The 23560-nt window shown below is 37.9% G+C and overlaps 2 protein-coding genes and 1 long non-coding RNA gene across 10 annotated transcripts; 2 read left to right on the top strand and 1 right to left on the bottom strand.

Annotated features, from left to right (window-relative positions):
• Positions 1–767: 767 nt before the first annotated feature.
• LOC104608656 (uncharacterized) lies at positions 768–15778 on the top strand. 8 transcript variants are annotated; one of them, XR_016078402.1, is made up of 13 exons: positions 769–1167; positions 1415–1941; positions 2068–2157; positions 2303–2542; positions 3468–3689; positions 3829–4144; positions 4256–4566; positions 4667–4788; positions 4886–4992; positions 5067–5155; positions 5274–5762; positions 5854–5967; positions 13074–15778. XR_016078402.1 is itself a non-coding variant. In XM_088891148.1 (12 exons), the coding sequence occupies exons 1-11, from the start codon at positions 1002–1004 to the stop codon at positions 5361–5363; spliced, it is 2280 nt and encodes a 759-aa protein (XP_088747274.1). In that variant the 5' UTR covers positions 769–1001; the 3' UTR covers positions 5364–5365; positions 5854–12077. The 8 variants fall into 8 exon arrangements, 3 of the variants coding, with proteins under 3 accessions (XP_088747274.1, XP_010273006.2, XP_010273005.2); XR_016078407.1 differs by having other exon boundaries at positions 5274–5365; XR_016078410.1 differs by lacking the exon at positions 13074–15778 and having other exon boundaries at positions 768–1167; positions 4860–4992; positions 5274–5365; positions 5484–6032.
• A 171-nt stretch (positions 15779–15949) lies between these two features.
• On the bottom strand, positions 15950–21706 carry LOC104608657 (ras-related protein Rab11A-like). Its single transcript, XM_010274708.3, has 2 exons — positions 21155–21706; positions 15950–16756 (listed from the first exon to the last, which is right to left on the bottom strand). Exons 1-2 carry the CDS (start codon positions 21382–21384, stop codon positions 16309–16311), a joined length of 678 nt encoding a protein of 225 aa, XP_010273010.1. The 5' UTR covers positions 21385–21706; the 3' UTR covers positions 15950–16308.
• Positions 21707–21933: 227 nt separating this feature from the next.
• On the top strand, positions 21934–23251 carry LOC104608658 (uncharacterized). The gene is made up of 2 exons (XR_737133.2): positions 21934–22274; positions 22713–23251. It is a non-coding gene; the product is annotated as an uncharacterized LOC104608658 (long non-coding RNA).
• The last annotated feature ends 309 nt before the right edge of the window (positions 23252–23560 follow it).

Raw genomic sequence — 23560 nt, forward strand, 5'->3', positions numbered from 1 at the left:
TTTTTCTTGCGCGTGTAATAACCGTGTGTCATTGGGCCACAAGGACCCCGGGATCTCCAGCAACTACAAGGGAAAAAAGAAACGCTGTTCACATAACATCCTGTCACACATTGGGAATATCTCCCGTACATTGTATCTTAAATTCATAGGATGGGAGATGTTCCCCATGTGCGACTGGATTAAAATACTTTTTAGTGTGTGCAGAGTTTTGGTCCCCATCACGACCACACGTGATACGCGAAACGAACTTTTCCGATTGGAAATTATTCGCCCACTATTGTCTTGCTGGGTTCCGATAAAGTGCATCTTAAATGAACGGCTCGGATGCTCTTCTTTTTCCTGCGTAAGAATAACGTACCGGAATCGGATTCATAACTTGGCTTCACCCAAAGTGTCATGTCATCCAAGAATTCCGTGATGCTTCATTGTAGATGCGAAGTGAGATACACATGGGATCAAAAGTCCAAAAAATATCCAAATTGAAGGGTCCAGTATCACTCGATCCTTTGATCTGGTACGAAAGTAAAATCGTTCGTAGTGGTAACGATTCGTATAGTCTCAGTCAAGCAAGTCTACGACAGACAGGATCGCCAAGTGGATTAACAGATGGACCCAACGAGATTTCAATTGGCTATACTAGCCACGTGTCAAAGGACAAGCCGACAAGGGATACTCTTACACTGCTACAGCTAGGGTTTTGAGCTCTGAAGCTATTGGGCTCCGGAGTCTACGCATAAAACACGCTGGGTCTACTGCAAAGCGTATTTTATTTCAACTTGCACAGTTCCACGTAGTTGATCCATATGAAGTGCAAGGGTGAACGGCGTCAGATACACGCATCAAGTCAACGGAGATAAGCAGTCAAAAAGAACGAATAGATTACTTTTCAATCTCATAGATCGAACTTGTTGCTTGGATGCGAAGAGCTTAGCTTAGCTTTCCTTCTTCAAGGTATTTCTGGATTTTGGCTCCGTTACAGTTCTGCTATACTCAATCCGGCGATGCCGCCTCGCGCAATGAGACGACCGTCCACCGCCACCGCAGCGAAGAAGAAACCACCAGTGAAAATCTCCATCGACATTAATGAGGAAGCTAAAGATACTGATAGCATTGAATACAAGAGCATTAGTAAGCAAGAACGCCGAGAAGCCTCTCCACCTCCAAAAGGTTATTTTCTCTCCTCTTCCTCCTCCTTTTTCTTGTCGAAATTTTACATCTTCTTTGGTTATTTTAAGATAAAACGTGTTAAAGGAAGCTAAAATTACAAAGCCCTAGAATGAACTATGGAAACGGAGAAAGAAGAGGAGAAAATGTAAGATTGTAGATAATATTTTAAATAATTAGCTTTGTTTCTCCAAGAACCAAAAGATGAATAGCATAAAATAAAATTGGTATTTTTCTTTAAATCTTTTAGCATCACCCGAAAAAGAAAAGGAATTTGTGTCGTTGAGTTATCACGAGGTCGATCGATCGGAAAGACTGGAGCTTGAAGATAACGACCCCCAGTCTGACGCGGACGACGAGGGCGGGCCGAATATAGAGATGGAAGAGCATAGAGGGGCGATGGAAGATGAGGAAGAAGAGCATGAAGAGGAAAGGATTGATGAGGAAGACGTGATGGAAGAAATCATGGAAGGTGAGGGGGAGGAAGAGGAGGTGGAAGAAGATATGCATGGTGAGGAAGTTGATGTAGAGGAAGAGGAGCATCATGATGTGGTGAAGGAGCGACGCAAAAGAAAAGAATTTGAGGTCTTTGTGGGAGGATTGGATCGAGATGCAACCGAGGAGGATCTCAGAAAGGTTTTTAGCCAGGTTGGTGAGGTCACTGAAGTGAGACTTATGAAGAACCCGGTAACTCAGAAGAACAAGGGTTTTGCTTTCCTACGCTTTGCAACTGTTGAGCAGGCTAGGCGAGCCGTTAATGAGCTTAAACATCCAATGGTACTCATCACCTTCCATTTCTGACAAAAGTTTTTTTTTTTTTTTTTAATTCTGCTCCTTTTTCTGTTTGGCGTACTAGGAGGTTTGCTTTAAGATGATAACGTGTAACTGTATCGTTACCGTCAGGTTAATGGCAAGCAGTGTGGTGTGTCTCCTAGTCAGGATAGTGACACCCTGTTTGTTGGCAACATATGTAAGACGTGGACAAAGGAAGCTGTAAGTAATGATCAAATCCTTCTGGTGAATTTGTATTCAGTTGGACTATTGTCTCAGTTGTAACTTCTCTTCGACCCTCAGGTTATCTACCCCAAGTTTTTCTTCATGGATTTCATTATGTTCAATCACTTTCTTTCTTCTACAGCTGAAGGAAAAGCTTGCACATTATGGTGTTGACAACTATGAGGATTTAACATTGGTTGAGGACACTAAAAATGAGGGTATGAATCGGGGATTCGCCTTTCTGGATTTCTCTTCCAGGGGAGATGCATTGGATGCATGCAAGCGTTTGCAGAAGAGGGATGTTGTTTTCGGTACAGATAGGACAGCAAAGGTTGCTTTTGCAGACACTTTTATTGAACCAGATGATGAGATCATGTCACAGGTTTGTTATTGTTTCTGACATTAATTTCTCCTCATGCAGATCCAATGGTTTCCTTTTTCTTTCCACAAATTCTTTTGGGGACTTTTAAGACACTGCTTTCTTGTATAAGAAAGTAAAAAACCAGATCCAGGCATATCTGGATATTATAACTGGTGAATTCATCGTATCCTTCCCTTCTGCATTTCTGTGCAGCTGTTGAAATAGTTTGCTACTTTTAGTGCAAGTACGTTAGAAAGTCAAGCTGCCATGTGTGGTTTATGATTTCTTACCGGTTTCTGTTCCTATATGGTGGTATTAAGTTCGTTGTTTATATCTTCTAATCATCATCATCATCATCACCATCTAAGCCTTGTACGAACTATATGGGTTGGATACATGCGTTATCTTTTGCCATTCCATTCTGTTCACTTTTATGATCCCTCAAAATCATTTCTTACTATTCTACCCAGGTCCTTCTTAGTCTGCCCCCATCTCTTCTAGCCCCATCAACTTGTGAAGATCACTTCTTATGGGTGGTGTAGATGGTTTTCTCTGATGATTAATATAAATTTTCTCAAGTAATACAAGTATGAAGTGTCCAACATATGCAACATTGTGTAATGGGAGTCCTGCATACTTTCGTTTGTGATGCATTTTTTATCAGCAACATAATCATGAATTTATTGATCAAAATAAAGGCACAACAGTAAAGATTGACAAAGCTTGCCTCTTAATCCTTAAAATAGGATATAAGAGGTAGAACTAGGTATCCTGACACACCATTCATCAGTACTACATAGTTGTATGTCATGCATAATGGTAATGTTAAATCACCATAATCCAGATTCCTTCTCATAAGGTTACAATGCCTGTGTCTAAATAGGGAATGCGGATTCTAATAATAATTAAAGTTCTTAAGGATGCTACATTCACTGTTATTATTCAGGTTAGGACAATATTCCTTGATGGTCTGCCTTCCACCTGGGATGAGGACCGTGTCAAGGAACATCTCAAAAAGTTTGGGAAGATTGAAAAGGTTGAACTTGCGCGGAATATGCCTGCAGCTAAAAGAACAGATTTTGGTTTTATAACATTTGACACGCATGATGTGGCAGTTGCTTGTGTTGAAGGTCTTAACAACACAGAGCTTGGGGATGGTGATAAAAAGGTTGGTTGCTAGTCTAATTCTTTAATGTCAGAGGATATAAGAAAATTACTTTCCAAATTAAATAAAAAAACATTGTTTTTCCAGGATGTTGATGATACATATACTTTAGTATTCATTTAGATACATATTTTATTTACAGGTTAAGGTTAGGGCAAGGCTTTCAAGGCCACGCCAAAGAGGTAAGTCAACAAGACATGCTCGAGGAGGCTATTTAGTTGGGCGTGGTAGTGGTAGGGGTGGAAAGGCTCCTTGGGGCTCTGGTATATCCCGCATGGACTCTTGGAGGTTTTCAAGCCGCAGTGGACGAACCATTCCAAGCCGTAGCACATACAGTGGTAGTTTTAAGAGGCCCTTTGACTATAGGGATAGACATCCAGTTATGGATGTAGTCCCTGATAGAGTTGGGAGTAGAAGATTACCTTCTCCAGAAAGGTCCTTTGATAGGAGATCCCCAAGTATGTATCTCCTGATATTGATTAGCATTATTCACATTATGTTGTTGTAGTTCATTATTATTTTCTCCACAACTCATATTACACCCTCCGCTCCCCTCCCCTTTCAAACAGTTCCAACCTACAGAAAGAGCAGCTCAAGAAGGGACTACATCAGACAAGATGAACCTTTCCCTAGATCATCTGATTTTACTAGAACACCTCCTGAGAGGCGTTCTTCCTATAGAGATGCTTATCCATCTCGTGGATCAGGATACTTTGATAGTCCTCCTCAGAGCACTTACCGTGGTGGTGACCGTAGACCACCTCCTCCTTATGCTGAAGAGAGTTATGGAAGGCAAATGGAACGACCCTCAAGCTACCGTGACAACCATAGCCGTGAATATGGTTCTCTTTCTGGTTCAAAACGCCCTCATTCTGCAGTGGTTAGTGATTCCATGAAGTATAGTGCAGCCCTTGAATTGTTTATTAATGATGGTGGCCTTTATTGATATTCTCTGTCAATTTCTTCTCAAAATTTTTTAGGATGATCTTCACCCTCGTTTTGCTGAATCTACACTTAGGCAGTCAAGAGCCCGATTTGACTATGGAGGGAGCAGTGCTTCTTTGCCATACGATGATGGTGCTTATGGAAATGAGCCTACAAGGTTTGCCATTTGCACTTAATATCATATTTATCGTCATCAGTCTCTTCATTCTGGCCGTATTCCCTTTGTAGGCTGATCTCAGTAGTTATTATGTTAGGCTGGGGCATAGTTCTCATATAGGATATGATAGAGGTAGTCGGAGTTCTGCAGGAAATTCTCATGGATTGTACGAGTCACGCTCATCAAGTATGGGGTATAGCAGAGGTATGAAATTACAGCATTTTGACTCTCTTAGTTCATAGTTTGGGAGTTGTCTTCACCAGGCATAGTTCTTGCAGAGGAGGTGAGCAGAGGTGATGCAGGAGGAATGTACTCCAGCTATAGCAGGAATTACATGTCTAGAGATTACATGCCTTCTGGAGCTGATGTAGGTTTATATATCTTTGTTCATAAAAATCATTTATTTATTTGGCCTCAAGACCCCAGTGTTAGCTGTTATCCTCACTCTGTTTCTTTCTTTTCTCTCTTTCTTTCCCTTTATTCAGGTCAGTGCAGGTTCATATTCATCTCTCTACCATAGTCGTCGTATGAATGATGGATATTTAAATGGGAGAGATTCAGGATCATATTATTAAAGGTAAATTGGCAAGTGGTTACTCCAAAGTTTCATCCCTAGATGTGCTTCACATATTACATCTGAGACTTAGATTATAGAACAACACCTCCTGGGACTGATTAGTTGGGAGCTTATTCAGGGATATTGGTTGTACTTTCAACAACATTGTCTTCATGAATGGATGGAATTTCAAAGCATTGATGAGACATTGCAGAGCTTGGATTATTGAAGACCCTTCAAAACTGATTGGCTTATTCACTGCATCATGTGTATTCTTGAAATTGACTGCTTCTGAGATTGGTAATTTAAGATGGTTAGCTCCAAGGATGAGACAGACATTGTAAGGTTAACTTAGGGGAACTGAGAAGATTGACTTGGTCACTTAATTAAATGGTGCTTGAAATGAGAAGGCTCTTAAGTTAGTACTATGTGAAACTTGATGCCATTTATAGATTTGTTTGGCCTTATCTCAACAGATGGATAAACTGAACTCTTATAAGGTATTTCAGGTTTTGTATCTTTGAGGTTACGAGCTGCTTCATGGGTCTCCAGTAGTTTGCTTCTTGGGTTCTTTTTAATGCAGGCCTGCTGTATGCTCTCAAGTCAGTATTAAGCGAAAAATGGTATTTCTTTGACTTGTGAAATGCATGAGATGTTAACTATTAATTATTCCACCAGGATTTCTAAATTTCTGATGCACATTGGTTTGCTTATTTGGATTCAAGAGGGTGTTGAGTTCTTTGAGTATTTTATAATTTACCTTCTATAGAAGGACCCAATATCATTCAAGATTTTTCTTGTCTCCAGTAGTTTGCTCCTTGGGATGCTTTTGACTGTGGAGCTGCAATTTGCTTTTAAGTCAGTTTCAAGTGAAACATGTTATGCCACATGACTTAAGTGAAATGCATTAGATGTCAAGTACTAATCATTCCACCAGGATTTCTACTTATTTGGATTCAAGAGGGCATTGAGTTCAATTTGAGAATTTTATGATTTGCCTTATATAAGACCCTATATCATTCAAGATTTTTCTTGAAGGGAAGGTCTTGTTTTGGCTTGTTGCAGCTAGTTTGGGATTCAGGATTTGATATATAATATGTCCTATTCAATCTGAATGTCTACAAACAGAATGAGATTTTGTTCAAATAGTTTATTGATTGACAAATTTAAGAAAGATGGAAGTTTACTCCAGTGAGCAACAAGGACTGATTTTGGTAGACTTTGGGTGTTAATTGTTGAGAAAGTGATATCACTGAATGTGAAACATGTTCAGCAGACATTTTTTATCAGAGTTGTTTGCAAATTGAATCCAATTAAGTATCTCTTCTTCATTTACAGTGCATCTACTCCACATATTTAACTACACTTAAGAGATGAAATTTAGTGTACAACTAAATTTTGAATGTTTATATTAGATTTGATGGATGCAAGGTGTTGAATTGGGCCTAGTTGTTTTTATTCTTATTTTAAGTTATTTAGTTAGGAAGTTGTTGGGCTTTAGGCCCATTAGTTTATGTTTTTAAGTTGTGATTGTCCAGCTACATTAGTAGCCGTCCTACTAAGGGCATCCTTGTAATATCTCAACCTTTAAGTTAAGTATAAATACAATGAGGGGTTGGCGGCTAGGGTTAATCAAAGAATCCTAGTTGACTTCCTACTCTTTTATTCTCTATTGCTGAAGTCTTTATTTTCCTTCTCTTTCCTTTCACAAGAAATTCAACTAAATCTGCAATCAGTGATTTCTACTTGGTATCAGAGCCGGCCGAAGGTTCCTTGGGTTGTTTACTCATGCATCCCTAGATCAGCCGACTACATGGTGATTTAAGAGGCTGATCGAAGTTCTCAAGTAAGCCCAGTTTTTGGATTTTTTTGTGGATCTGTGTGCCCTGTAGCTGGTCTAGGGTTTCTCATCAAAATCAGGAAAAACTAGAGAAAGGGAAAGAATCTTGTTTTTGTTGGATTCTTCAATTTTGACCTAGGAAGTGGCGCCCTAATTTTTTAGGGTTCCTTTGGAGTTTTCTATAAAGAGCGGTTCAAGTCCTGCCTGATTTGGAGGCTTCTAGAAAGAGCAGCTACCTCTTCTCTCTCTTCTCCCGTCCCACAGAAAAGGAATCTTTTGTGGGAAGAAAGTTTAGGACACCAGAAAGGTGTTGTTGGTTCAAGAAGTGTTTTATTTGATCTTGTTACATATTTAAGTTATTTTCTTTACTTTTTTTTAGAAGCATGGAGGGTCACGGAGTTGAAAATAAGCCCGGAAGTGAAATGGGACCAGTGGAATGAGGTGTTGGAGACCTTTTCAGGACTGGAACCATTACTACAGTTAGGTTGGATGGTGCAAATTACTTAGAATGGTCACAATCTGCAAAAATAGCCATTGGTGCTCGTGGGAAATTAGGGTATATCACTAGTGAAGAAGTGAAACCCGAAACTAGCAACTCCTGGTAGGTACAGGAGAATTATATGGTGATGGCTTAGTTGTGTAATTCCATGTCGCCCCATATAAATAAAATTTTTTTATGGGCAAATACAGCTAAGGAAATATGGGATGGGGTTGCAGAAACCTATTCACAGAGGGAGAATGTTACTAGGGCTTATCAGTTGACAAATCAGATTATTTCTACAAGGCAAGGAGATAGACTTGTTGTAGCCTATTTTTCAGCCCTTAAAACCCTATGGCGGGAGATTGACCATTTGGAGACATTTGCTTGGGAAACCACTAAGGATGCAACTACCTATCAGAAACATCTAGAGAAGTATAGGGTGTTTGAATTTCTTGCTGACCTTAATCCTGAGTATGATATTGCAAGACAGCATCTTCTTTCCAGGGACAGTGTTACCCTCTCCCAAGCATGCCTTTGTGCCAGGGGAGGAGAGCAGGAGAGATATGATGAAAAATCCTATTTCTGATCAATCTGCTATGGTGAATACTATGAAACCTAAACAAAGTGGAGATCGGGGTGGCAGTGAAATCAAGAAGGAAGATAAAAGATATTTGATTTGTGACTACTATAAGAAGCCTAAACACACAAGAGATACTTGCTGGAAGCTTCACCCATATCTTGTGCCGAATAGATTGAAAAATAAGAAGGGAAATGCACACATGGCAGTTACTGGTGACATTCTGGCCCCTCCTACTATAGCTGCTCTGGACTCTGTTGCCGTTGCTACAAGGGTCGAACTTGGGAGGTATGGGCAACTTCTGAACCAGCGAGATACAGCTAATTCCAGTTCAACAGCAAGCAGACAGCAAGGTACAGGTGGCACTGGTGGAGTCCACTCTACTTCCTTTACTCACACAGGTAGTTCACACGTCACTGCAAATTATGTTTCTACTTCAGGTAAGGAGGGACCTCCTTGGATTATAGATTCTGGAGCCTCATAGCACATGACCCATAGTTCCACTATTTTTTCTTCTTACCAGCTCTGTCCTGGTAGAGATAGGGTCTCTACAGCTGATGGATCCCATGTTCCCATTGCTGGGAAGTGATCTATCAAGATTAGTAATTCTATTTCTCTACCCTTTGTCCTTCATGTTCCCAAATTGAGCACAAATTTGTTATTTGTTAGTAGTTTGATTAAGAACCTGAACGATTGGGAGTGGTCGTAAAGTGAATGGGATCTAAGTCCTGGATGTACTTTCTCCTCATCAGAGTCATCATGTAAGCAGGGATAGTGAGTCAAGGTCTGTGGGTCAAATTATGCTTTGGTATAATCATTTGGGCCATTTACCTTTTTCTTCTTTGAATCTTTTGTTTCCAAAACTTTTTGAGTCTGTTAGTTTGTCAAGTCTGGAGTGTGAAGGTTGTCAATTTGGAAAGCATTGTAAACATTCATTTAAACCTAGTAATAAAAGGTGTTCTTCTTTTGACGTTATTCATTCGGATGTGTTGGGACCTTACCATGTTTCTTCTATGGGAGGCTATCGATATTTTCTCTTATTTATGGATGATTTCTCATGATACTCTTGGATTTACCTAATGAGATCCCGCGATGAAGTACCATCCTTGGTGAGGCAATTTCATCATATGGTGCTAATACAATTTGGAACAAGAATAAAGGTGTTAGATTAGACAATGCTAGGGAATATTTTGAAAAACACCTTGCCTCATATCTATTAGAATATGGTGTTATCCATCAGAGCAGTTGTCCCTACAATCCACATCATAATGGTGTTACAGAAAGGAAGAACAGACACATTGTTAAGATTGCAAGAAGCATGATGATCACATCTACAGTTCCAGTTCGGTTTTGGGGTGATGCAGTTCTCACAGTAGTATATTTGATTAACAGGGTGCCCTCTCGTATACTTAGATTCAGCACCCCATTCAGTCTCCTTTTTCCTAAGGGGGAGATGTTTCATATTTGTCTCAAGGTATTTGGGTGTCTGCTTTGCACATATCCTTAGTCATCACTGCTCGAAACTTGATCCCAAGGCAAAGAAGTGTGTCTTCCTTGGATATGCAGAAAATCAGAAATGGTATTATTGCTATGATCCAGTCTCTGGGAGCCAGTATGTTACCATGGATGTCACATTTTTTGAATCAATTTCTTCTCAAAGAATCCTTCTCAAGGGGAGTGTTTTGGGGAAGTGAGTTAGCAGTCTATTCCTCTCCCAGTTCCAGTCCTTGTGTCTATTCTTGTGCTTGGCCATCCTGTGTCACTTACCTTATCACCTCCTTTGCGTCCTGCGTCTCAGCATTACTTACGACAGATTTCATAAGGAGGTTGATTCCACTACAACAGAGCTCACATCACTTCCTGTCGGTTCCTTGGAGACTACAGATTCAACTGACATGGATTCAGGTATTCCTCTTGGTCTCGCTACTATTTCAGTTCCCATTGATTCTACTAACCCTGCTACAGATAACCTTGATCTTCCTATTGCTCTTAGAAAAAGGAAGAGAAAGTGTACTGCTCATTGTATTTCACAATACTTATCCTACAGTGGATTTTCTCCTTCCTACCGTGTTTTTCTTTTCTCTTTTGACTCGGTGTCTCTCCAAACTTGAGTGGAAGACAATTATGCAAGAAGAGATGACAGCTTTAATTAAGAATCAAACATGAGACATTTTGGATCTACCAGAAGGCAAAGTGATAGTTGGATGCAGATGGGTTTACACAGTAAAATATAAGGCAAATGGAAATATAGAAAGGTACAAGGCAAGACTTATTGCAAAAGGTTACACACAAACCTATGGCATTGATTACTTAGAGACCTTTGCACCAATTGCAAAGATTACCTCTGTTAGGATACTTCTTTCTCTTGCTGCCTCATACTCTTGGCCATTATTTCAACTTGATGTAAAGAATGCTTTCTTAAATGGGGATCTACAAGAGAAAGTGTATATGGATCTTCCTGTTGGCTTTTACAGTGATACTAAAAAGGGAAAGGTATGCAGGCTTAAGAAGTCACTTTATGACTTGAAACAATCTCACAGAGCATGGTTTGACAGATTCATAAAGGCCTTAATTGCTTTTGGTTACACTCAGACTCAATCCGATCATACTTTGTTTGTGAAGCGAAGGGGATCTTTGATGTCAGTCCTAATTGTTTATGTGAATGATATTGTTGTCATGGGGAATGACCTAAGTGAGATTAATTGTCTGAAAAGGAATCTACATAAAGAATTTGAACTTAAGGATCTTGGAGAACTGAGATACTTCTTAGTCATTGAAGTTGCAAGATCAAAACATGGAATTTTTATCTCTCAAAGGAAGTATGTTTTGGATCTTCTTCAAGAGACAGGGAAGCTTGGAATGAAGGCAATCGGTACCCCTATTGATCAGAACCATAGAATCAATGCATCAGAAGGTGAAGCAATAAAGGACATTGGGAGATATCAGAGACGTGGGTCGGCTATTATACTTGTGTATGACAAGACCAGACATTTCCTATGCAGTAAATGTGGTAAGTCAATACATGCATGCTCCACGAGTCCAGCATTGGGAGGCAGTTGACAGGATTCTTGCTTATCTGAAGGGACACTCGGGCATAGGCATATTGTTTACTAATCATGGACAGTTGAAACTAGAGGCTTATACAAATGCAGATTGGGCAAGATGCCCTGATGACAAGAGATCAACTTCAAGAATGTGCACCCTTGTTGGGGGTAACCTTGTCTCGTGGAAGAGTAAGAAACAAACATTGGGTGGCAAGATCAAGTGGTGAAGCTGAATACAGGGCCATGGCACATGGAGTTTCAGAACTTCTCTGGATCCGTTCCCTATTAAAAGAAATTGGTGTACAGGCAAAAGAACCTATGATGTTATATTGTGATAACCAGGCAACAATTAACACTGCCATAACCTAGTCCAGCATAACTGAATTAAGCACATTGAAGTTGATAGACATTTTATCAGAGAAAGAGTAACTTTTGGAGAAGTTTGTCTTCCATACATTGCTTTTGATCTGCAGCTCGCTGATGTTCTCACAAAAGGTGTTGCAAAGAACAAGCTGGAGCATGATCTACGCACATTCCCAACTTGAGGGGGAGTGTTGAGTTGGGCCTAGTTGTTTTTATTCTTATTTTAAGTTATTTAGTTAGGAAGTTGTTGGGCTTTATGCCCATTAGTTTATGTTTTTAAGTTGTGACTGTTCAGCTACATTGGTAGCTGCCCTACTAAGGACATCCTTGTGATATCTCAACATTTAAGTTAAGTATAAATATAATGAGGGGTTGGCGGCTAGGGTTAATCAAAGAATCCTGGTTGACTTCCTACTATTTTCTCCTTCCCTTTTCTTCTCTACTGCTGAAACCTTTATCTTCCTCCTCTTTCCTTTCACAAGAAATTCGACTAAATCTGCAATCAGTGATTTCTACCCAAGGGTAGGTGAGAACAAAATTGAGAGATGGAGATATTGGCTGGTTCAGCTGGTGTAGTTCCCACTGACTTGGGAACAAATTCCACCTTCACCCTCCTTGCCCCTAAACCCAAGTTTGTCGAGCATAAAAGGGAAAAGTAAAATTGAGACATTATGATCTCAAAATAGACTAGAAAAAACATGTGATTTGGTAGATGCTGTGAAAAAGTTCCTCCTGTTACTGAATAATGTATTTTGGTGGAAAAGCTCCTCTTGTTACTTCAAAATCTAGCAGGTCTTTCTAATGTTCCAAGTGCAAGGTTATATTGAGTAGTGTTCATTGTCAAATCTTTAAGCTCTTTGGTCTTTAAATATGTCCAGTTCAATGGCATTAACATGGTTGTTCCACCATGTGGCTAAAAGTAGATTTAAGGAAGTTTACTGCTTTGACCGCTTACTTCATAAATGTGATGCATGCCAGAGGTAATATGAAAAGAAATTTTTATTCTTTCACTCTTGATTCCTTGAAATGTGGTCAATGTGTTCTGTCAACTTTGTGTCTGCACATTGTTTTTAATCTTCTAGCATGTAAATCATATTTAGTATACCTGTGGTTCTTCGTTTCTTTTCTAAATCCATGTTCAATTCGTATACTTTAGTGCGTTTATAAAGTTCAAATCATAGACATTAGTTTTTTTCCCTCTTTTCTACATAAAGTAATGTTTGCTTTCCAGTTCCGTAATTCTGAATTCCTTTGAAGTGTTGTTATTTTGTGTTTATTCATTTGTATAAACTTATGCATGTGAACCATAAGTACTGTGGTAGTCTAAATTTCTCTGTTTGAACGGATATTTTATTAGACATGAAATAAAGGAAATCAACACAGAACAGTCATTGATCATCTTATTGGTTTTATGCGTTGTGCAGCTTAAACTATATTATATTGTATGAATTAGGTAAAAGGGTGCAAAGGGCGTTATAGAAGGCCAATTTTAAGTTATGTTTTTTCCCTTTAAATCCTCTGTGATCCCTATTCTCTTTCTAACTTCTTTTTTTTTTTTTATAATCGGTTCTCTTTATAACTGTTACCAAAATAAGAATCTGTCATTTCTTATTTTCACTTTTCTCCACATATGACACATGTAGACTTACATATTCTCTCCTCTGTATCTTTATGCCATTTAAAATAACAAAGTCTTGCTGGGTGAGCATTTGGTTTATTCAGTTAAAAACTGAATAAACCAGAGGATTTGGTTTATTCACTTCAGTTAAAAACTGAAGTGAATAAACTGAAACCGAATCAATCTAAATTTTAAGAGGGAAAATCAAATTGAAACGAATTAAAATAAAACTGACTGAATTTGAAAATCTGAAAACCAAAATCAATTACTGAACCTCTCAAAGAAAAGCTGAAATACACTAGAGCCCAATTAACCTAAAGTGAAAATTTCAGTTCAGTTTTTGGTTTAAATTGAATGAATAATGATCATCCTTAATAAAAAACAAATAAATAAATAAAGGGTAAATTACAAATAGGTATTTTATACTTGGGGGGATAGTGATAGGTACCTCAAACTAGAAAATTGACACTTGAGTACTTTAAACTCCCATAAATATACACCATGGTCTAGTGTCATTAACCCAAAATGCCCATATAATACTATATTATATAGCGGCATAGGCCACATAAGCAGCCCTCTCCTCCCATTCCCCTTCTCCCATTTCTCCTTAACGCTCTCCTCTTTCATCTTTACCCCTTTCCAGCTCTTCCATGTAGTCGCATGGCAGCCCTCTCTTCTTAATTAGAGTGTCTCTCTCTCTCTCTCTCTCTCTCTCATGTTCTCAATCACTTAGCCAACGTCTCCTAAATTATCTCACCTAAAATTCCTCCTAAAACACTTCTTAATCTATATTGCATGCCCAATAGACCATCTAAAAACCAAAAATGTGGTTAAATTACTTAGTTAAATTAATTTGGGTGGTTAGATTAATTTGTGAAATATTTTTTATATTTTCAATAATTATTGATATCATTGAATATTATTTAGTAAACATCAACACCTAAACTATAATTTTTCATAATTTTGGTAAGTTGGAAAATGTAATTACTAAAAATTACTTGCTGAAAATTACTGATTTTGGTAATTTAGTTTCAAGAATTTTTGAAAATTCATTAAATCAATAATTACTAAAAAGTAATAATTAATTAAAATATTAATAAATACAATTTTAATAATTAAAAATTATCAGTAATTTTTCATTGGAAAATTTATTTCAATAAATATAAATATAATTTTTAATAATTTTCATAAGTATTGGATACTACATCTATAATTACCATGATTATTGGAATTATATTTATAGGCTTGGGGGATGACCCCATAAATATTGGATACTACATTTATAATTACCATAATTATTGGAATTATATTTATGGGCTTGGTGAGGACCCTCGGGTAAGAATGGAAATGGTTGGGTCTAGGGTGAGGATCATACTCCCCGTCTTGACCCCAAGTTTTAAATTAATCCTTGTCTTTGACCCCAATCCTCGTCGGGAAAAAAATTAGTTTGCATCCTTGGTCCCTGACGGAGATAGGTTCTCCATCGGGGACTTGAATCCCCAAATTTTTTTAATTAAAAGTTTGTTTTCAAAAGGCATTTATTTAAAATAAAGGAAAAATTAAAATACAGAATATTTTAAATATATTTTGATATATATATATATAATATAAATAATATTTTAAATAACATAAATAATATTATACATTTAATATATATATATATATAATTCCACCCCCAAACTTATTAATCCCGACCCCACCCTGTCTCCGTTACGGCAGTCTCCATCCCCATCCCCACCTGATCGGGGAGGTCGGGTACTTGGTGGAGATGGGAAAAATTAACATCGTTACTACCGGATTATGTAGTCCCAAAGAGTAATAAGATTTAAGCACAATAAGTAATAACATCTTTTTTTTCATATATCACACGTGGGCACAATAAGTCCGTTCCTGTAAATGACTATCTCAAGAAGTTACTACTACAATAAGAAAAGCAACTTCTTTTAATCTTTTATTATTATTAATCATTAGGTTTATCACGAATACTTGGAAAGAATAATATATAATAAATAAAGAAGTGAACAAAATCCAACCCACATTCTGGCATTACCCAAGTGAGTTCTCCATTACAGGAACGGGATCCCTGACTGTTGAATGAGACCCCAGTCAGCCAGAACTTTACCTGGAAAGCAGCTTGCTCCATAATTGAATTAGAACTATGCGACCCACCACCAATTGAATAATTGATTTACGTGGCAGTGAGCAGCAGTAAACGTTGATAAAAAATTAAAAATAGCGGCAAAAGCAAACAGTATCTAAAGGCCCGGTTGGTTGTCACTCCTAAGCTGATAAAAGCTCAGCATGATCTGGTGTCATTTACTGCTGTGTTTGGTTATAGTGCAATTTTATTTGTAGTAGCACAATTTATTGGAGTGCAAATGAATGTAAATTCTGATTTAATTTTGTTGTGTTTTACTCTATTCTGTTTCAGGTCTTGTTTTATTTCATTTGTACTACAATTAAACAAAATAAAATAATTTTTGAAATAAAAATAATAATTTGCATCGAAAACATTTGCACTACCATGGTTTTACATCAGTGCAAATAAGATCACATTGCATATTTGCATCCAAACAAAACCTCTGGATCTGCGGATCATCGTTGCACGTACTAATTATTACATGCATTTTAATCACCTGAGTTTATAAATTGAAAAATCAAAACAGCAATCACGCTTTCAAGTAGATAAAATGATAATTACCTGATAAAGCCCAATAAATATCCCCTAGGGGACCTATTCAATGGTGGGTCTCTATATTGAACAAATTATGGGAGACCCTTGGGGGTTGTTTGACAATGCCTCTCTTTCATATCCCCCTTTACATGGAGATCCGGACCAGTAAAAGCAGTCTATAAACCAGCCTCAATCATGTTTAAATGCAACTTTCCAAATTCCAACTCCCATCCTTTAAAATATATAATCAATCGGTACCTCCAAATATACAACTACAGCAATCAAAATTTACAAGGAAAATACAAAGACAGCCAGAGAGATACTAGCAGAAAAATAGAACCAAATATTGAATAAACACAAACCTCGATCAAGAAGATTTACAGCACATCTTGCTCTTAGGTGGAATCTCTTGTGCCGGACCAGGAATAATGATTTTCTTCCCAGAAAGAGATCCGGGATTGCCATTACCTTGATCCTCACCTGCAACCAGGTTCTTCTTGTTCACAATGTTAAAAATCTCAGTCAAAATAGTCAAGAAGGCAGTTTCAACATTTGTTGCTTCCAATGCTGATGTCTCCAAAAAGAACAGACCTTCCTTCTCGGCAAACTCTCTTGCATCCTCTGTGGAGACAGCCCGCTGATTCTCAAGATCACACTTGTTTCCGATCAGTATGATCACAATATTCTTGTCAGCATGACCGCGCAGCTCTTCTAACCAGCGAGGTATATGATCAAAGCTTTGGCGTTTAGTTATGTCATAAGCCAACATTGCCCCAACAGCACCTCTGTAATATGCACTTGTTACAGCTCGGTATCTGCTCATGAAAAGACATCAGCAGTGTGTGAATGATCAGAAAATTGGCCAGTTTCATAATTGTAAAAAATTCTATGAATAGTGCAGAAAAAAGAACGTATCGTGTTATGGTACACTATCATAGACCAAGGTGGAAAGAAAATAAGTTCTTTTGAATAACAAATAACATTCAGAGCTCAGTGATATTAAATGCAATATTTTACACTCTGGGATTAATGACTCCAATTTGCCCATAATTCTTAACGCATTCAAACTGAATGTTTCTGTAACCTGTTTGTCTTGCCATCCTAAGCTATATTTACCAGCACCTTCACGTGTAATTGATATTATCTAAATGCCCGGATGACTAAAAAGTCCACCCAAAGGAAAGAAAGGAGAAAAGGGCATAAGTTTATAACCATTTGGTGGATTTCTAATGGATCTCTTCATGAGATTTCCCCTTCTCTATAATAACATTAAGAAGTAAACTCATGATTATCTAAAACACACTTGAGTGAACAAAGCATTATCCTAACTATATGGGGTTGGATAGACAAATCTTGTTTTGCAAGCTCGCTCTATCAAGGCCCATGGCTATCCAAAACAAGGAGCAGTTTCCTTTTTCTTTAACATATTTAAATACTCTTGGTCTACTTGACGAATTCTAAGAAATAAGATTATCATTTGTTTGTGCACACTGCATCCATCCACACATTTGGAATATCTCCCATACATGTATGTTAAATTCATAGGGAAATGTTCCCAATGTGCTGCTGGATGCCTATGCTTGCAGTGTGTGCTGAGTTTTTGCTTGAAGGAGATCCCGTTGTCCATAAAAGGCACTCAAACTTTCACAGAGCAAAAGAGTACATGAGTCAGGCCTGTTAATTAGGTACCCCCATGAACTTTTAAGGTGAACAATAATATGGCAGTAGACTAAGCAGGACATTTCTTGATATCCAGAGGTTAGGCCGGTATCCAGTTCACCTCTCCCAAGACCCCCGTATAGAGCTAGGAATAGCATTAGGTAATTGTCCTTGTATTATATACAGGTATCCAAGATAATATCATGGCAAAAGTGCTTTAACAGCACATAACCATGTTCCTTATGCAGGAAATAAGGCTCACAAACGGAAATTAACTAGCAAATAGATAGCATAGTAAGGAAACCTAAAAAGTTCACAATAATTCCTTGATATGCTGTTCAAAAGCTTACTTATCCACACTACAACCACAGGTGTACAAGATTACCATGTGGTCTTACCAAAAAGTAAAACATCGAAATATTTAAGATTTTTAGTAATCTATTTGCAGAATGGGCAATCAAAAAACATTTCCACAAAATGATGTAGATGTGGCGGACAAGGGGCAATACTAGAAAGGATAGAATTATGAATGAAAGCATTCTGGATAACTTAGAAATAGCCCCAATTGGTAAGAGGACAAGGTAAAGTCGTAGTTTTGCCATGTGCATGTATGACCAATGAATGCACCAGTGAGGAGTAAGATTGAAGTGATAAGAAATGAACCAAGGACTTAATTGACAGAAAACATGATTCTTAAAAAAAAAAACATTATGGGATAGGATTTGTGTAGCTGGGACCAAATAACTGGGATTAATGCTGATTTGAGCAAAGTTCAAATCCAATGGCAAAGTGTTGAATCCAAGGATTTGAAAGATACAAAAAAATGGTGATACTGAAATTGCTAAAAGTACGCGAGCTGAAATAGATAGATCATAGAAACATGTATAAGCATATGCTTTTGTGTTAAATGCATGTATAACTATATATACATAAAAGCAAACAATAAATAATAATAACAACAACAACAATAATAATGATAAACTCAATTAAGCTAACCACTAGGATATATGGTATGTTTGGGCTGTTTCCCCATCTAAGGTGTTTAGTTGGGGGGCCTTTGTACTAGTTTTTTCTATCAATAAATTTACATTACCTTTTCTCAAAAAAAAAATAATAATTTCATAATTTAGTTACTGTAACATGGCTTCTCTTCCTAGATCAAACTTTTAAAAAGAAACAGATACAGCACGTAGAATTTTGACAACTTAAAATTGGCACAGAATCCTCAGAGAGGTTGCAACAGGAGAATGGACTGAAACAGTTTGTGCTGCTCAGGCTGTAAAGCTTCCAAGCAATGCTTTAATGGTGATTTCACCAAAATTAAAAGAAACAAATTGCAGTGAAGAATAAAGGAATAAAAGAATTAGAGAGGGATGGACTGGATATGGACCTAACTTTTAGCATTTTTAGCACAAAGTAGTTGTTCTCAGACTCAAACCTGCACTCTCATGCTTGTCAGCCAGAAATTTTACCATTACACAATCAGTGATATTACCTAAAACCAAGTTAGAAATGGAATCCCACCAAACTCGGTATTGAAGATTGGAATCACATAATCTCACTTCAGTACTTCACTAGGACCATTACCCATGTCCCATCTATCTGAGGTCTTGGAGGGGTGGACTGGATACAGACCCAACTTTTGGCGATTTTTTTTTGGCACAATATGGCAGCTCTCAGACTTCAACTTGCCTGTCAGCCTGAGATTATTTTTGAGAAAAGGTGAAGTATAATTTCATTAATCAAAACAAGCACCCATGTACAATACTTTCAAAAATACCCTAACCTTACCCTTTGGAGTCTGCTTTGGAATATTCCCCTTCTAGTAACTTTTGCTTTGGACCTACTGAAATAGGCTTTGTATGGGCTTGCATAAGAGCCACAGGCTGGGCATCCGAATAGGTTTGTGAATAAAAAAACTGGGTTGTGGATGATGGACCAAGAATATTGGGTTTATAAACTAAGACAACTAGATAAGGCTCACTGGTGCTACATCACATGCTCACCAAATTGAATTAATACTATGTTTCTCAAGGAATAACTTGATAACATTCTGAAATAAGTTTCCTTTAATGGTAAACAATGCTAGACATGCCCAATGGCATCCAACCTATTTGCTATTGTTGTTCATTCATTCGTCCTAATAAAATATCTTCTTGAAGACAATTAAATTATAAAATCATTTTTTTTTTGTGTGTAGGGGTTAAGAATTTAAGACCATAAAATCACATTGGCTATTTGAAGTAATGCAATTGAGGGAAAAAGGAGATTGCACGTTTTACATGCTAGAATATGTTATATCTATTTGATTCTATTTTAAAAAATTCATTTGAATATGTTTTACATGTTATGTTTATGTATTTTAATTTTAGATAATAAATTTTTTAAAACATTTGTCTTAAAGTTTAAGTTTATATTTTTAATTAGTATAATGTTTAATATTTTTTTTTTGTTTTTTTCATTTTTTGAAAATTTTTGGCATATTTTGTATTTTTGCGCCTTGCTTAAAAAATGCGCACACCTTGCCTTGCACCTTGCACCTCAGGGCTCAGGTGCAAATTGCCCCTTGTGCTTTTATAACATTGTGAATTTGTGATGACATAGCATGTTGACATGTATCTGACGAGACCAAATCAGCCCCCCACAACGTCCCACAGCACATCCCCACCATCTATTGGAAACATCTCCCGATGTCATCATCATTTCTGGGATTATCATCAGGAGATGTTCCCAATACATGGCGGGGATGTGCTGTGGGACGTTGTGGGGGGCTGATTTGAACCCGTATCTGACATGGACAAATCTATTCTCACCCACTACATAGGTTAGCAGCCTACCCAATGTTAAAACCTAAGGAGGAAATGATCAATCTGTGACCTAAACCCAAATTGGAGTTCCCAACCTTATTAACGTGAGTCTAGTTTGCTTAGCCTGATCCAGCTGAATCCAATTCACTCCGGGTAGCCAGGACCAACATTGGGTAATGACCCTTTAGAAAAGAACTATGTTTTTGGCCATTCAAAGCCATAAAAGATGTCTCCTTTCTAATATTCACAGTGAATTCTAGAGGCAACCCCACATCTTTGCAATTTTTCTCCTATGAGCATGGGGACAAATTACATTACACCAAGGCTCCAAAGCACCAAGGAAAACAGTAGATATAAAGTTTGAATACAAAAGACCCATAATCAGTAACTACTAGCTACACTTTAGTATATGTCAATGAACTGTTGGATCACAAATCAGGGGAAGGAACAACCTTCAGATCAAATTGTCGACACCTAAGATATCTCAGATCTCTCTTCAAAGAAAGATCGAATTCTCCTAACCAGTTAATATACTCTAAGAAATCCAATATATGTTGCAGCAAAATCAACAACAAACTTTACAAATTCAATAGGCACAAGGACAATAGAACGAACTACAAAATAAAACTACCGAAAATTCGAGAAGAAATTTCCGTAAAGTCAAGGAAGTGATCTAAGACACCAGAAGAGAGTATAAAAGAAAAAGAGAAGAAACGAAACTGAGAGAGATCTTTGTTTCTGTTTTACCTTTCTTGTCCTGCTGTGTCCCAAATCTGAGCTTTGACACTCTTGTGCTGGATTACCAGGGTTCTAGTCTGAAACTCGACACCGATGGTGGCCTTGGAATCCAAGCTGAACTCATTTCGAGCAAAGCGGGAAAGAATCTGAGATTTCCCAACAGCCGAGTCGCCGATGAGGACGACCTTGAACACATAATCGATCTTCTGACTCGTGTCCCCGTAGCCACCACTCGCCATTGCAGACAAAAACTCTCTCTGTTCGCTGCTGTTGTAACGAACAAGGAAAACGGACGAGAGAAGTGAAGTAGCTCAGATCTCACGTTGCCAGTTGCCAGTTGCCAGTTGCCACAAGAAAACAAGGGAAATCAGAGGGGAAAAGGTACGAACAACTCTCTATGCTGTCTGTGTGCGGATGTTTCGGATTGCTTGTCTAGTCTTGGGCAACTCAACAGAAATTTCATAACGATTTATACCCTGCTGCTGCTCATCGGCGCCCCATAACACATCCCTACCGTGTACAGTGAAAATCTCCCGATGACAAGTACTGTGAACATCTGCGCTGATGTGATCTCAGATTTAAGAGTGAAGCTGTAATCAAATATCTAAATCTAATGGCTGGAGTCAAAGGAATCTCCACGCGGACGAATCTGACAGGACAGGTTAAGGGTATATCATCCATCATCCATCGCATCATATATGTAAACAATGAACTGGAGCCAGCTAGCCAGTGCTTGATTCTTTTTTCGGAAAAGTACGGATAGGCCTAATGTCAATTCCATTGCATTTTTATAACCATTCACAATGTCAAAAACCCCGCTCTATATATATATCAATAGCCGCCCTTCAATATTCACGGGAGATGTTATAAAATATGCGTGTGAGGCGCCCATTTGTGAGGAGCAAATCCCGTCTCGCAGTTAAATGCTTGATTTGATTGATCGATAACCATCCGTTTAATTGGATGGGAATGGTCTGGTTCCTCTCTTTCTTTCTTCCTGAACCTCGAATAAAAAATCGATCTCTGGACTAACTGAACTTGACTTGGGATGGTTGATTGCTCAATTTCACGGTCACGTGCATCTGCGGCAACCTCTGTCGCCGCATTATCCAGCGACCTCCAGTAAAAGGTGAACACGTTAAAACTTAACGGTGCCTTGTTAATTTTATTTCATATTTGTTTTTTGGATTCACGAACACAAATCCTATTTATATTTTTGCTCTCGCGCTCATAGATTGGCAGTCACCAATCACCAATTCAATTAAAGAGTGTAAGGTTTAGAAATGAAATCCCCTACTATAAATCTTTACCTAAAATTTTGGATTTCGCCCAGAAAAGAAAACTCAATAAAAACAAAAGATGATGCCATCGTTGGTTGTAATTTGTAGAATACTATTATGTTAAAAAATATGTATACAAATTGAACTGCCAAAACTAAGATTAATGAGAGATTTGTCCTATAACTGACAGGAGAAGAAAGGGTATTCTCAGATTTCTTACTATCTAAGATGACAGATTTGGGTTTATTAAGGTTTTGCTAGAATTATTTTTCATTCCTTTTTGGCAGCAATCTTTCTTGTGCGCTCAGAGGCATTCTTGGGAATTTCAAACTTTTTGACCGCGGGTAGCGGCTTTGGATTCGTGGGTTTCTTCTGGTTGTAGCTGAACAGGGGAGGGAAGAGGAGAGAAGAAGAAGATAAAGGGGGGAGAGAGAGAATGATGGATGACTGATTTGGTTCTCTTAATTGCCTCTGTTTTTGACTGAATGAAGATAAATAATGACCTGGGGATTCAGTTGCAAGTTGTGTGCTGCAGTAACTAAGGAAAGAAGAAAAGAAGAAAGAGAGAGAGAGAGAGGTAGATGGATCAGATCTATCACTATTGTAAATGCATGGGAGTGCAAATAGATAAAGTGTAATCCTGATTATTTTTGCTTCAGATTTGACTTTGCCTTGCCTGTTTGTGAAAAGTAAGATAGGTGGTGCAAATTTTGTTCTAGTTTTTGAGATGTAATAATAAGTGCAAATGTGATAAAAAAAATACAAATTTTGTATCAGACAAAAGTACAAATCATAACTACAAACAAATAAATGCAAAATTGATATCTAATTGAGATTCACACTCTAACCAATAAAGTTTCTTTGAGAAAGCAGCTCTACAACTAAAAGAACAAATCAGATGATTAAAAGCAAGCAATCCGATTAAGCTGATTTTTGTCACAGCCAATCAGCCATTGTTACAGTTTCAGATGAAAGGTAATAGACCTATGGTTCTTTAAAAATAGGAACATGGGACTGGCGCAAGAAATTGAGGTAGGGGCCAAGAACAAATACTTTTGGGATTAAGCAGGGCTTGGGCCCAAACGCGACTCAATGCACTAGACCAAAAGCAATCCCCATTCAGTATATTGCACCC

Source organism: Nelumbo nucifera, chromosome 1 (genome assembly GCF_055504915.1).
Source record: "Nelumbo nucifera cultivar China Antique chromosome 1, China Antique-T2T, whole genome shotgun sequence".
Lineage (NCBI taxonomy): Eukaryota > Viridiplantae > Streptophyta > Magnoliopsida > Proteales > Nelumbonaceae > Nelumbo > Nelumbo nucifera.

What these genes read in the sequence shown, in the direction of transcription:
- LOC104608656 (XM_088891148.1), top strand. Translation starts at nt 1,002, where the DNA reads ATGCCGCCTCGCGCAATGAGACGACCGTCCACCGCCACCGCAGCGAAG. An exon ending in AGACGTGGACAAAGGAAGCT is followed by an intron (nt 2,158 to 2,302) that starts GTAAGTAATGAT and finishes TTTCTTCTACAG; the next exon opens with CTGAAGGAAAAGCTTGCACA. An exon ending in ACATGCCTTCTGGAGCTGAT is followed by an intron (nt 5,156 to 5,273) that starts GTAGGTTTATAT and finishes CCCTTTATTCAG; the next exon opens with GTCAGTGCAGGTTCATATTC.
- LOC104608657 (XM_010274708.3), bottom strand. Translation starts at nt 21,384, where the DNA reads ATGGCGAGTGGTGGCTACGGGGACACGAGTCAGAAGATCGATTATGTG. An exon ending in GACACAGCAGGACAAGAAAG is followed by an intron (nt 16,757 to 21,154) that starts GTAAAACAGAAA and finishes TTTCATGAGCAG; the next exon opens with ATACCGAGCTGTAACAAGTG.